Genomic DNA, 14,215 nt, shown 5'->3' on the forward strand with positions numbered 1-14,215 from the left:
GTTAATTTTTTATTTTATTTTATTTTTTTTTACGTTAATTTTTATTAGGGTACATCCCACTTAGTCTTTTTTGTTAATTTATTTTTTCCCCATTTATCCTTTAAAAAAACAGTTTTATTGAGGTAAGATTGATACTATAAGCAGCACATTTAAAGTGTGCTATTTGATATGTTGTGATGTATGTTTATACCTGTGAATCATCTTAACAAGATAGTGAATGTATCTGTCACCCACAAATGTTTCTTTGTACTCCTTTGGAGTTCCTTTCTCCTGTCTCCTCCCTTCTCTCCACCTTCCTTGTGCCCTGACAACCACTGATGTTTGTCACTATAGATTAGTTCACATTTTCTAGCGTTTTAGATAAATGGACTCATATAGCATGTACCTTTTTTTTAACTGTGATAAAATATACATAACAAAATTTGCCATCTTAACTTTTAAGTGTACAATTCAGTAACATTAGGTACGTTCACACTGCTATATAACCAATCTCCAGCACTCTTTTCATCTTGCAAAGCTGGAACTCTATTACCCATTAAACGACAAGTCTCCATTCCTTCCTCTCCCAGCCTCTACAGCCACAATTCTACTTTCTGTCTATAAAATTTACTACTCTAGGTACTTTCCCTAAGTGGAATCCTACAGTATTGTTTTTATGTGACTAGTTTATTTTATTCAGCATGATATCCTCAAAGTTCATCCATGTTGTAGCATATATCATAATTTCCTTCCTTTTAAAAGCTGAATAATATTCTACTGTGTGTATATTCCACATTTTGCTTATCCATTCATCCATTGATGGACATTTGGGTTGCTCCTACTTCTTGGCTATTGTGACTAGTGCTTCTGTGAAGATGGGTGTGCAAATATCTCTTCAAAATTCTTTCTGTTCTTTTGCATATATATCCAAAAGTGGATTACTGGATCACCTGGTAGTTCTATTTTGAGTTTTTTAGTTTTTTGGGGGTTTTTTTGTTTGTTTTTTATTCATGAGAGAGAGAGAGGCAGAGACACAGGCAGAGAGAGAAGCAGGCTCCATGCAGGGAGCCTGATGCAGGACCTGATCCCGGGTCCCCAGGATCACACCCTGGACCGAAGGCGGTGCTAAACTGCTGAGCCACCCGGGCTGCCCCCCCCCCTTTTTTTTTAAAGCAGCTGCAGCATTTTACATTTCTACCAGTGGTATATAAGAATTTCAATTTCTCCGCACTCTTGCCAACACTTGTTATTTATTATTTTTTGATAGTAGCCATCCTAATGGTTGTGAGGTGGTATCTTATTATGATTTTGATTTGCATTTCCCTCATGATTAGTTATGTTGAGCCATCTTTTCATGTACTTATTGAACATTTGTGTATCTTCTGAGAATGATCTATTCAAGTCCTTTGCCCAGATTTGAATCAGTTTGGTTCCTGTTGTTGAGTTGTAGGAATTCTTTATATTAGTAAAGATGAGATAAACCTTTTATATTAATAATCTCTCATCAGATACATGCTGTGCAAATATTTTCTCCCAAGGTTGCGTTTTCATTCTATTGTGTCCTTTGATGCAGAGTTTTTTTATTGAGATACAGACCAGTGTATCTAATTTTACCTCAGTTGCTTGTGCATTTGGTTCCATATCCAAGAAATCATTACCAAATCCAGTGTCATGAAGTTTTTCCTCTATGTTTTTCATCTGAGAGTTTTATATTTTTAATTTTTACACTTAGGTCTTTGATCCATTGTGAGTTAATTTTTGTATATGGCATAAGGTAAAGCTCCAGCTTCATTATTTTGCATGTGGATATTCTATTTTCATTTGTTGGAAGTATATATTCCTTCTTTCACTATTATTATGTTGAGATTTATCCAGGTTATTGATTGTTTGTTTTTTGTATTGCCATATAGCACTCCATAATGTGCATATACCGCAGTTTAGCTAACCACCTACCAAAGGACATTTTGGCCGTTCCCAGTTTTTGGCTATTATGAATAAAGTTGCTATCAATATTCATGTATAAATATTTAGATGTTTTTCCTTTTTTCTTGGTTAAATACCTAAAAGTAGAATTACTGGGTTATATAGTAATTGTTTCAGTTTTTAAAAAATATTTTGTTTATTAAAGAAAGCCTGAGTAGGGAGGCAGAGAGGGAGAGAAGCAGACTCCCTGCTAAGCAGGGAGCCTGACATGGGGCTTGATCTCAGGACTCTGAGATGGTGACCTGAACCAAAGGCAGATGTTTAACTGACTGAACCACCAAGGGGCCCCTGTTTAATCTTTGAAGGAACCACCAGACTGTTTTCCATCATGACTGCATTATTTTTACATTCTTATTAGCATTGTGTAAGGTTCCAGTTTTTCCACATCCTTGTCAACACTTGTTATTTTTCTTTTTTTATTATTACTATTATGGCTCTCCTGTCAGATATGAAATGGTCTTTCACTGCAGTTTTAATTTGCATTTCCCTAAAGGCTAAGGGTGTTTAGCATCTTTTCATGTGCTTATATATCATCCAGACATCATCTTTGATCAAGTGTCTGTTTATCTCTTTAGCCCACTTTTATTTTTAGTTGGTTGCTTATTTTCTTCTTACTGAGTTTTGAGAGTTCTCTATGTATTCTAGGTCTGACTACGTATTCTAGGTCTGACTCTTTATCAGGTATGTGATTTATGAAGATTTTCTCCCAGCCTGTGGCTTGTCTTTTAATTGTTTTAACAGTGTTTTTTTCGAAGAACAGAAATCCAAATTGTCAGTTTTCTCTGTTACTTGGGGTTTTGATACGTCTAAGAAACTTTTATCTAACTCAAGGATGCGAAGGTTTTCTTTTATGCTTTCTTCTAAAAGGTTTGTTGTTCTAGATCTTATGTTTAGATCATTTTGAGTTAATTTTTGTGTAGAGTGCAAGGTATAGATTAAGGTTCTTTTTCTTGCATATCAATGTCCAATTATTCCAACACCATTTTTTAGAAAATTGAATGACCTTTTAAAATAAGAATTTAAAACAAAAATGTGATCCTCTGACTTTCTTTCACAAAGACTTCTTTGGATCCTCACTTCTCTTAGAAGCTTTTCACATGATTTACAAGGTGCTACATGATTTGGGTCTTTTTTTTTTTTGATTTGGGTCTTATATATAACTCTAACCACCTCTCATCTGTCCCTGCCCATCTTGTACTCTAAGCTCCAAACATAATAAAGTTCATTCAGTTCCCAAATTTCTTTCTGTTGCCTCCTCGGATTTTACAACGGTTTTTCCCTCTGCCTAGAATATTTTCTTGCCACTCTTCTACCATCCTACCTTCATCTATAATTTATATTTCGTTGGAAGCTTACCCTGATTCCTGCCCTCAACTCCCACCATTCATTCACATTGGATTATCATTTTTCTCTTCTTTATGTGCATGTAACACTTTTTTTTTTAATATTTATTTATTTATTTATTTATTTATTTATTTATTTATTTATTTATTTATGATAGAGAGAGAGAGGCAGAGACATAGGCAGAGGGAGAAGCAGGCTCCATGCACTGGGAGCCCAACGTGGGATTCGATCCCGGGTCTCCAGGATCGCGCCCTGGGCCAAAGGCAGGCGCTAAACCGCTGCGCCACCCAGGGATCCCTGTAACACTTTTTTTAAAGATTTTATTTATTTACTCATGAGAGACACACACACACACACACACACAGAGTAGAGACACAGGCAGAGGGAGAAGCAAGCTCTATGCAGGGAGCCCGATGTAGGACTTGATCCCGGGACTCCAGGATCATGCCCTGAGCTGAAAGCAGAGGCTTAACCACTGAGCCACCCAGGCATCCCTTTTCTTTATGTATATGTAACACATTTTACTTTGCTGTCAATGCACTGATCGTGTAGTATTAAATTTGGTTGGTTATTTGTCTCTTCCTCACAAATGTGAGGTCCATGAGAAAGTAGTGCCTGGCATGTGTGTTAGGTGTTCAATAAATATTTGTTAAAATCATTGAATGATTGTAAATGAGGTCAAACTGAATGAAGAAGCATCGTTGTGTTCTTTTGAGGTTGGAATAGAAAATGAGTGGATGTCTAAGAATTTCAGAAAGTAAAGATTTTGTCAAATAACCTTTGAGATTGAATCTTGAATAGAGAATTGGCCATCTTTTAGCTAATTGTGTATACTCTTAACTGGTCTGTGTGGACAAGCACATTCCTCTTGTCTTAATTCCCTGATTGGGGCACCTGGGTGGCTCAGTGGTTGAGAATCTGCCTTTGGCTCAGGTCATGATCCCAGGGTCCTGGGATTGAGTACTGTGTCAGGCTCCCTGCAGAGAGCTTACTTCCTCCTCTGCCTGTGTATTTCTCTGTGTCTCTTGTGAATAAATAAAATCTTTTTTTAAAAAAATTGCCTGATTATTTTGAGGGGTCAGTAAAATACTATTCAGGGTCACAGGAGAGGACTTCTCCCCAGAAGAGGACAGACATTTTTGACCAAACCAGTGGCAGAGGTAGAAATGGACCTGGGGTTAAAGCTGCTACTTTGCAAAACATGCTTATTATTTAATTTTAGAATATATTGGCTATTCTAAAAAAGCCTTTTGAGCAATTGGGCAGTCAAATGCATCATCAACCTCTTTGAGCATCATGAGGGTGGGGCAACACTGTCTCTGAGAACTCTCAATATATTCCAAGTGATATGGGGCTAAAGGGTACTGCTCTTCCACATATTCCTCCTTACACTGGTTGAGATCTTGATTTCTATTTAATATCATAAGTACCATGGGGGGAGGAAGAGTAAGCTGAGTACTGGGCAGCTTTATACAATTATTGATCTTTGTGGTTAATTTAAGAAAGCATAAAATCTACGTGATTGTAATTATCCCTACCATCTAAGAATTGGCTACACATAGAGCAAATGTTTCCCACAGCCCTTAGAATTTTTCTCTATATCTCAGGTTCGCACTGCTCCTTGGAACACCACAAGGGCTTTCATTGCTGCCATGAAGGGCAAGTGTCTCTTGGAGGTGACTGGGGTGGCAGATCCCACAGGGTGTGGTGAAGGATTCTCCTATGTCAAGATTCCAAACAAACCAACACAGCAGAAGGTGAGACTATCTGAGATCCTAGAAGCTAAAAATCAAGGGAAGAAGAAAGGGAGATTAGGAGTGGAGGCGAATGGGCTGGAGGATCTGGAAAACACTTAGGTTGACAGAATGGCTTAGGTGCCTACTATAAGGAGTTCAGCTTATTACAGTTCTTGCCTGTTTTGTTTCATGTTTGAGGTAGGATGATAAGGAGCCTCAGCCAGTGAAGAAGACAGTGACAGGAACAGATGCAGATCTCCGTCGCCTCTCACTGAAAAATGCCAAGCAGCTCCTACGTAAATTTGGTGTGCCTGAGGAAGAGGTGAGTGTGGAAGAGGACGACTTGAGTCTCCTAGGGGCTGTGTATATAGAGAGAAAACCAAGGAGGCAGATGCAAGGAACTATCTGAATAATTTTGTGGTATCGGTTGTAGTATACTGGATCTTGGGCACTTTTTCAGGAGTTAGCTTTCTCCAAGCTTTCTGTTTAACCTGCGTTGGGTGATATATATATATATTTTTTTTGGTCTGGCTCTCTAAGTGCATGCCTTGGTTTATTTATTTATTGAAATCTCTGATGATTTAGGTATATATATTTGTGTCTGTCTCTCTCATAGATTAAAAAGCTGTCCCGCTGGGAAGTGATTGATGTGGTACGCACAATGTCAACAGAGCAAGCCCGCTCGGGAGAGGGGCCCATGAGTAAATTTGCCCGTGGATCAAGGTTTTCTGTGGCTGAGCATCAAGAGCGTTACAAAGAGGAATGTCAGCGCATCTTTGATCTACAGAACAAGTGTGTTGTTTTAGTGCTGCAGCAAATCCAAGCTGGAAAGGGGAGGGGTCCCAGACACTATATTATAATAAAGAGGAGGTGGTTAGGTATCTGAGATTTCAGGGTGGTGTCTGTTCATAATACTGCAAGAATACCTATTCCTTTCAGAGCATCTTGGCAAAGGTTATGCATTGGCAAGAGATACTCTAGGTTCCATGGCAACTTTTGTGAGTGGTGATAGGGGAGTGAATGTTTTTTCTGAAGGCTTACTTGTGAGAGGCTGGTAATGCTCTGTTAAAAATAATCAATGTGCTGATGTATTTCTCAGGCTTTCTCTAGGATTTTTTTTCTCTAGGAATTTTGAAAGAGTTGCTGTGCTATTTCATGTTTCAAACTTGCCTTGTTGAGAGATGTCTAGGAAAACTTTGTAAAGCTTTTCCGTTAAGGCCCTCATGTCTTAGTCGATTTGGGGTATTCCTTTTTAAGGCTGATTTCCCAATTTCCTACTGTTGCCTAAAGCCATATTTCTTCAGCTCTTTACATTCTTTCATGTTTCCCCTCATCTTAATTTTTAACATTGTTTTTTATCTTTTTAGGGTTTTGTCATCAACTGAAATATTATCAACTGACACAGACAGCAGCTCAGCCGAAGACAGTGACTTTGAAGAAATGGGAAAGAACATTGAGAACATGTTGCAGAATAAGAAAACCAGCTCTCAGCTGTCACGTGAACGAGAGGAGCAGGAGCGGAAGGAACTGCAGCGGATGCTACTGGGTGAGGGTAGTGATTTCACAGGCAAGAAAGAGAAGGATCAAAAAAGTATAAATAATTGCAGACTAATAACTGAACCAGAGCTGGAGAAGGAAGAAGTAGGGGATGAGTGGAAAAAAGCCTGTAGATGAGGTAGAGAGGTTACTGCAAACCAAACTGTAGGTTTGTCAGGAGGCACAGATTGAAGAGACGCTGGCAATCCACTGTTGCCTTTGTCCATATTAGGCTTGTCCAAGCCAGGGCTATCAGTGCTGTATATCAAGTGAGCTTTCTGATCATTTATCCTAGAGGGTAAGAGTTATTAAAAACAGATGTTGTGGGTGAATTTGGAGGCTCTTGAACCCTCTGAAATCATATGTAAAATTCTGTGCAAATGTGCCTTTTCTGAGAAGATCCCCGACTTTCAGAAGATTTTCAGAGGAGTCCTAGATCCTAAAAGGAGTTAAAAATCACCAACGAAAAATTGTGGAAGTTGAGAGTGGGGATTATAAGGGCCTGAACTAGTTTGGGATATGGATATTGGAAATGAAAAGAGGTGAAAAATCAAGGTGGCCTTAAAGTTTCACTCTGGGCTTGCCAGAAAGATGGTGGTACCATTGATTAAAATAGTAAATTTCAGAGAAAGAAGCAGATGTGAGAAGGGAAGATGTAATGTGTGGAGTTAGAGGTCCCCATGATACTTCCAGTGTAGATGTCAGGCAGACAAATGAAAACCTGGATATAGATACTATGAGAGAGAGGATAGAGGCTGAAGATGGAGGCTTAAAACTGTTCTCACTCCTAGTAGTCTTTTCCTTTGTTTCCTCCTCTCTGTAAAAGCTTTGTAAAATTTTGTGTTCTGACTACTTTGTAAAGATGTGATAAAGTCTTTTCATCAGTATGGTCCTACCAGCAGGATCTACATCACACAGGAGCTCATTAGAAATGCAGCTTCTCAGGCCTTACCCCAAACTCTGCTGAATTGGAATCTAGTCTAATGAGAATCCTCAGGTGGATCCTATTCATTCATGTTCAAGTTTGAGAGGCATAATCTAGGCCTTAAGACTTGGGACTTGTTGGCACCACTTTTCCCTTTGGTGCTTTTCTTTAAAATGATCATCAACTACTTGCTACTTGGACTTTCTCCTTTTGCTACTCAGAGGAATCAGAATACAGCTGCTATTTTTCTGTCCGCTATAACAAACATAGTTCTTTGAGTTCCTTTCAGAACTTCGTGCACTTTGGAAAATGGGAACAGTGGCAGTGGTAAAATGAAGTCAGGAAAGGACAAATTGGTATATTTTGGGCCTGGTCGTGACATTGATACTTTCTGTAGAATGGTACTTCTGTAGCATGTTGAGCTTCGAGGTCTCCACTCAAACCCAGGAAAATGACCATTTGAGTGGTAGGGGGAATGTGTGGAAATCTCTTTCTGCCTTGCAGCAGCAGGTTCTGCAGCATCAGGAAACAATCACAGAGATGATGATACAGCTTCTGTGACTAGCCTTAACTCTTCTGCCACTGGCCGTTGTCTCAAAATTTATCGCACATTTCGAGATGAAGAAGGGAAAGAGTATGTTCGCTGTGAGACAGTCCGAAAGCCTGCTGTCATTGATGCCTATGTGCGCATACGGACCACAAAAGATGAGGAATTCATGTGAGTGTGACTCAACACTTTCCATTATGATAGGGAGGATGATATAAGTGATGGGGAAAGAGGATGAGGTAGGTGCTTGAGTTTTAGTGACCGGATTCTGTACAGTTGGAAGTTGAAGGTCTGTGTTGGTTGCATGCCTTTATTTAGGTCTTTGGGTTCTTACAGAGCCAAATCACAGGGAGAATTTCAAATTTGCTACAAAATAAAGGCCTGTTTTCAGTTCAGCCTGGGTCCTTTGCATTGTGGTTGGTTGGCAAAAACCTTAGGGATGACTCAGAAAGTCTTATTCTGAGAGAGATGCCTCTCTACATGTGGAAGGCTGATGAGTGGGAGAGTTGGGAATGCCAAGTAGTCCCTTTTATTTCTAGCTGGATGGATTACTTTAGTTCTGAGATGTTTAGCTATCATGACAGTCATCTTGGTTTGGCTTTGCTTACGGTCCCGTGATATTTTCCCCCTTGTTATTCAGTCGAAAGTTTGCCCTTTTTGATGAACAGCATCGAGAAGAGATGCGAAAGGAACGGCGGAGGATTCAAGAGCAACTTAGGCGGCTCAAGCGGAATCAGGAAAAGGAGAAGCTTAAGGGTCCTCCTGAGAAGAAGCCTAAAAAAATGAAGGAGCGTCCTGATCTAAAAGTAAATATAATGTGGTGTGACCATAGCTAACAAGGCAAAGGAAGGAAGCATACCTTTTCCCTTAGCTTTTGGCATCTTCCCTAACCCAGGAATAAGGGCAGTATTGTGGAAATCTAGTTTGATTTGGTGTGGCTACTCAGGTGTTATCAGTACCAGTGTGACTGGTACCAGCAACCTAATCTGGTGCCATTGGGTGTCATTTTATACTTTATCCGTTGGAAATATTTCCTAGGAGTTGAGGTAGGCTTGGCTGAGATAGATTTTTTTTGAAGATTTTATTTATTTATTCATGAGAGACACAGAGAGAGAGAGAGGCAGAGACACAGGCAGAGGGAGAAGCAGGCTCCATGCAGGGAGCCTGACGTGGGACTCGATCCCGGGTCTCCAGATCACGCCCTGGGCTGAAGGCGGCACTAAACCCCTGGGCCACCAGGGCTGCCCGAGATAGATTTTTTTTTAATGTGCACTTTTGTGTATGTGTGTATACATACATACATACATCCTTTTAAAATTGTGCATATTAAAAGAGGCAACAGAAAAAAATTACCAGTACAGGTTGCTTTCCATAACTTAAGTAGGATTCCAGACATTACTCTACAAGGTAACTATAATGTACACCATAAAAAGAGGACACTGTGGTATAGTGGAGAGAACCATGATTTTGCAAACAGATCTGGCTTCAGGTTCTGGTTCTGCCATTTAGTAGCTCTATGACCTTAACCTTTACCACTATACCTGTTTTTTCTTTTATGAAATGGTAGCTGTTTCATAGTGTTGTTGGAGTGATATAATGCATGGGAGGTACTTTATAAAATTCTCAGCAAATGTAAGCTGGTGGTAACATGTACTGAGGTGATTAAATATTTTCAAGTTGCTTTCTTATATATGATATAAATATACAGTTGACGTCATATTACAGCTGAAACTGAGGTCAGTTGCAAAACTGAGACGGAAACTTGGTATTACTGAACCTTTTCCTTGGGACTGAAAATACACCCATGCTTGGCTGCCTGTGCTGCTGAATACAGTCTTCAGCTTCCAACAGACTTTCTCCTGCATATTTAACATTTTCATACTCTACAACTTGACTCGAGAGTGGAAATCGTCTCCCTGTTCTTCCTCACCAGAGGAATCCAGTCTCTGGATTGCATTTTATTTTGAATTGTCATTTCCATACAAGCTCTTTTGTCAAGTGGCTTCTTGTTGAAAGGTGTATAATAGTTATGTTAAAACAAAAGTTCAGCACCTGCCTTGTATGTATTTTGTAAAGCAAACATTAGGCAGCCTGTTTACCTCTGACACGTTGATACTTTTTCTTTTGCAGCTGAAATGTGGAGCTTGTGGTGCCATTGGGCACATGAGGACAAACAAATTCTGCCCCCTCTACTATCAAACAAATGCTCCACCTTCCAATCCTGTTGCCATGACAGAGGAGCAGGAGGAGGAGTTGGAAAAGACAGTCATTCATAATGATAATGAAGAACTTATCAAGGTTGAAGGGACCAAGATCGTCCTGGGGAAACAGCTAATTGAGAGGTAAGGGATAGCAGGCAGGAAGTGCTATGGAGAGATCTGTTCAAAGTTGATGATATCAAAGGGTGGCAGGGGTAGATATGAGTGGAACTCAGAACATGGGAACTTTGATGGATTTTCCTCAGTAATTATTGCCAGTAATGACAATTATGGTCTTTTGTCATAAAGCATTCCTTTAGGTTCTACCACTTGCCTTGGGGCTTGCTACCTTACTTAGAATTCTGAGTCTTAGTTTCCTTATTTTAACCAAATAAAACCACCCTTACCAAGGTAGTTATGAAGATAAAATGACAGACTATAAACATGTAGCACAGTGCCTGGCATGCCGTAGGTGCTCTTCCTATTTTACTTCAAGGCACTCATCCTATATGTAAAGTCCCTAATCTCAGAGAGTTCCAGTAACCGACCATCCTAAAAGATGGTTATCACAATGTCCTTTATGGCCTGCCCTACCGCCAATTCAGGATCCAATCCCAGTTCAAACATTAAATATTTTGAGTGTGTGTGTCTCTCTTTTTTAAAGATTGTATTTTATTTATTCATGAAACACACACAGAGAAGCATAGGCAGGGGGAGAAATAGGCTCCTTGTGGGGAGCTGGATGGGGGACTCGATCCTGGGACTCTGGGATCATGCCCTGAGCCAAAGGCAGATGCTCAACCACTGAGCCACCCAGGCATCCCATTTTGAATGTCTCTTAATCTAGAACTGTTCTCTCTGCCTATTCTGGTTTTCGTGGCATTGACTTTTTTGAAGAGTCCAGGCCAGTTGTCTCCTAAAATATCCTGTATTCTGGATTTGTCTGGTTGTTTTCTCATTGATTATGTTTAGATTAAATGTCTTTGGCAAGTTTACTAAAGAGGTGATGTTATGTACTTAACTATACCACATTAAGAATCACATAATGTCAGGTTTTCTTACTATTTTGATCATCTTGTTTAAGTGGTGATCCCCAGAACCCCCTATAATAAAGGTATGTTTTTACCTTTGTAAAGGTACCTATGCATGTGGGCGAATATCCTGTACCCTAACAATCTTTCAGTAGTTGTAGCATCCATTGATGATTGTTGCCTAACTCAATTGTTACATCAAGGGTTGTAAAATACCTGCTTCTCCCTCTGCCTGTGTCTCTGCCTCTCTCTCTCTCTCTGTGACTATCATAAATAAAAAAAAAAAAATTAAAAAAAAAAAGGGATCCCTGGGTGGCGCAGCGGTTTGGCGCCTGCCTTTGGCCCAGGGCGCGATCCTGGAGACCCGGGATCGAGTCCCACGTCAGGCTCCCGGTGCATGGAGCCTGCTTCTCCCTCTGCCTGTGTCTCTGCCTCTCTCTCTCTCTCTCTGTGACTATCATAAATAAATTAAAAAAAAATTTAAGGGTTGTAAAATAGTGGTTTTTCTAATTATAGCATTCTTTCTATATTAACTGGCATTTTATAAAGAAGAGCTTTCCTTTCCTTTCTGTTTGAGTATTTCTATGGATTCTGAAATTCTTCCTTTTGTAAACTTAATATAATTTATTAACACTGTTTTCAATTGTGATAACCATATTGTCTCACTTTTGACCTCTTAAAGCCAGATCCTGTGTCCTTTTGAAACAATCCTGTAAATCTTTGAGAACTTCTTTGCTTTCTGACACAAGATATTTTAGGCTGTCCTTGAAATGTCCTTGTTCAAGACTTAGAAGCAGCCATTCTTCAAGGAGCCCTGGTTCCTTTTATCACAAAATGGTATTTAGAACCAAGATCTAGGTGTTAGGTATGCTCATTGTCACTGAGATGTCATTGCTGCTAGGCTTTTAGTGGATAAGCTAGGAAATACACATAAATTATAGATCACATATCAAAATCTCCAATTCAAATTGTATCTACAGATTTTTCCTCCTCTTCCCCCATTTATATCTGTATCCTATTCCTGGTTTCCACCATCAATGTTTATTCATTTGCTCTGTCTGTATATCTGTCATATACAAAGTATTTTGGGAATTGTAATACCAGTATCACTAACAACAAATTTATAAAGTAGATTCAAGGTGTTTTTTGTAGCTTATTGTCCTTAAACTATATACCATTGAAGTTGTACAGCCAGGGTATTCAAAATATATTTGAAGTCTTCTGAGTATAACTTTTTGTGTGTGTATAACTTTTAGTCAATTTGACATATAGTTATATTCATTTGTCTCTGATTGAGACAAAATTGGTGGGTACCATTATGTAATTTTCAGATGTATGTACAGTGTTGTAGATCAGTATTTATATACACTACAAAGTGGTCACCATCATAAGTCTAGTTACCACCATACAAATTGTTTCTGCTTCTATTAAGTGTGGGTTTTTAAAAAATTTTTTTAAAGTTTTTTTAAAGATTTGTTTGTTTATTCATGAGAGAAAGAGACAGAGACACAGGCAGAGAGAGAAGCAGGTTCCCTGTGGGGAGCCTCATGCGGGACTCAATCCCAGAACCTCAGTATCAGGACCTGAGATGAAGGCAGATAGATACTCAACCTCTGAGCCACCCAGACACCCTGGGGTTTTTTTTTCCATTCTTAATTTAATTTATCAGTATCTATAGTAGTCATGTTTTGAAGCACACTATGAAAGGAAATTGTAGTGTCTTGATCCCATACAATGGAAAGGAAAAAGGTGAATGGGCTTTTAATGATTGAGGGAAACTCAAGCTAGTTTTTTTTTTTTTTTTTTGCATACAGGTTTTTAATTTCTTCCTTGTTTCCAGTATAAGTTTAGCTTCCTAGCCCTTGAACCTTGAGATAGAATGTTGGAGCTGGAAGAATTCTTAAAATTCCTTTAGCCTAGCTCCCTTATCTTCTAAATAGGAAACTGAGGTGAGGTTGTGTCTTGCCTGGTTCTTTATTAATTTGGAGATCCTATGAGGCCTTGCCTGATCTGAGCCTTAGAATTTGGATATCTAGGGACACCTAGTCCTACATTGGGCTTCCTGCATGAAGCCTGCTTCTCCCTCTGCCTATGTCTCTGCCCCCCTCTCATGAATGAATAAATAAAATCTTTAAAAAGAAAAAAATTGGATATCTGGCCTTTGGTTTGGCTTTTTCCTCCTCAGGCTCATGCTCAGGTACTTTGGACTTCTTCATTGTAGTTTTTTTTTTTTTTCTGGGGACTAGATTTAGGGACTATATGCTATGAAAGTGTCATTGATTACAGTGCAGATGAGGTTCGAAGAAAATCTCTGGTTCTCAAGTTCCCTAAACAACAACTTCCTCCCAAGAAGAAACGGCGAGTTGGAACCACTGTTCACTGTGACTACTTAAATGTGAGTATCTCCATTGCTTCTTTCTAACCAGGTGGGGTTCTCATTGATTCCTTCAGCCCTCTAACCCATGGCTCTAGCACAGCCTTAGATTCTTCCTTTGGCCTTGCCCTGAAAATAATGTGTACCGTTCATTACAAGATTTCTAAGCTATAGCTAGAAAGGATTGTTTGTTTTTCTTATCTAAAGAAGCACTCTGATTTCCCGTTTCTCCTTAGAGACCTCATAAATCCATTCACCGGCGCCGGACAGACCCAATGGTGACATTGTCCTCCATCTTGGAGTCTATCATCAATGACATGAGAGATCTCCCAAATGTGAGTTCATCACATTCATCTCTACAGTAGGAATGGCAAAGCCCTTTGTTCTATCTGTGATTTCAGATAGAGGGCAGTAGAGTATACTCGTAGGTATATGGAATTCCTAATCTTTGGGATGTAGTTTTTTGGTTTGTTTTATTTTTTAAAAAATAGTTTAGTAGAGGAAACAGATCTACCTGCTTCATCTAGAAGGATTCCTTTGAGACTTGATGGCCAGGTAGACA

At 39.3% G+C, this 14,215-nt stretch overlaps 1 protein-coding gene across 13 annotated transcripts in view; it reads left to right on the plus strand.

The window, feature by feature from the left end:
• The window catches only part of TAF1 (TATA-box binding protein associated factor 1), a 72,165-nt gene that overhangs the window by 17,462 nt on the left and 40,488 nt on the right, over positions 1-14,215 (plus strand). For 8 of the 13 annotated variants that reach the window (XR_011998194.1, XR_011998193.1, XM_025982901.2 and 5 more), the window contains exons 19-27: positions 4,914-5,063; positions 5,245-5,364; positions 5,659-5,834; positions 6,410-6,588; positions 8,008-8,221; positions 8,691-8,856; positions 10,181-10,392; positions 13,566-13,674; positions 13,890-13,988. Coding sequence is in view for 11 of the 13 variants with exons in the window: in XM_025982901.2 (XP_025838686.1) it covers positions 4,914-5,063; positions 5,245-5,364; positions 5,659-5,834; positions 6,410-6,588; positions 8,008-8,221; positions 8,691-8,856; positions 10,181-10,392; positions 13,566-13,674; positions 13,890-13,988 (1,425 nt within the window). In the remaining 2 variants the exon portion in view is untranslated. The remainder of the gene's footprint in view (positions 1-4,913; positions 5,064-5,244; positions 5,365-5,658; positions 5,835-6,409; positions 6,589-8,007; positions 8,222-8,690; positions 8,857-10,180; positions 10,393-13,565; positions 13,675-13,889; positions 13,989-14,215) is intronic. The other 5 variants (XM_072743787.1, XM_072743786.1, XM_072743788.1 and 2 more) reach the window with 1 other exon arrangement.

Source organism: Vulpes vulpes, chromosome X (assembly GCF_048418805.1).
Source record: "Vulpes vulpes isolate BD-2025 chromosome X, VulVul3, whole genome shotgun sequence".
NCBI lineage: Eukaryota > Metazoa > Chordata > Mammalia > Carnivora > Canidae > Vulpes > Vulpes vulpes.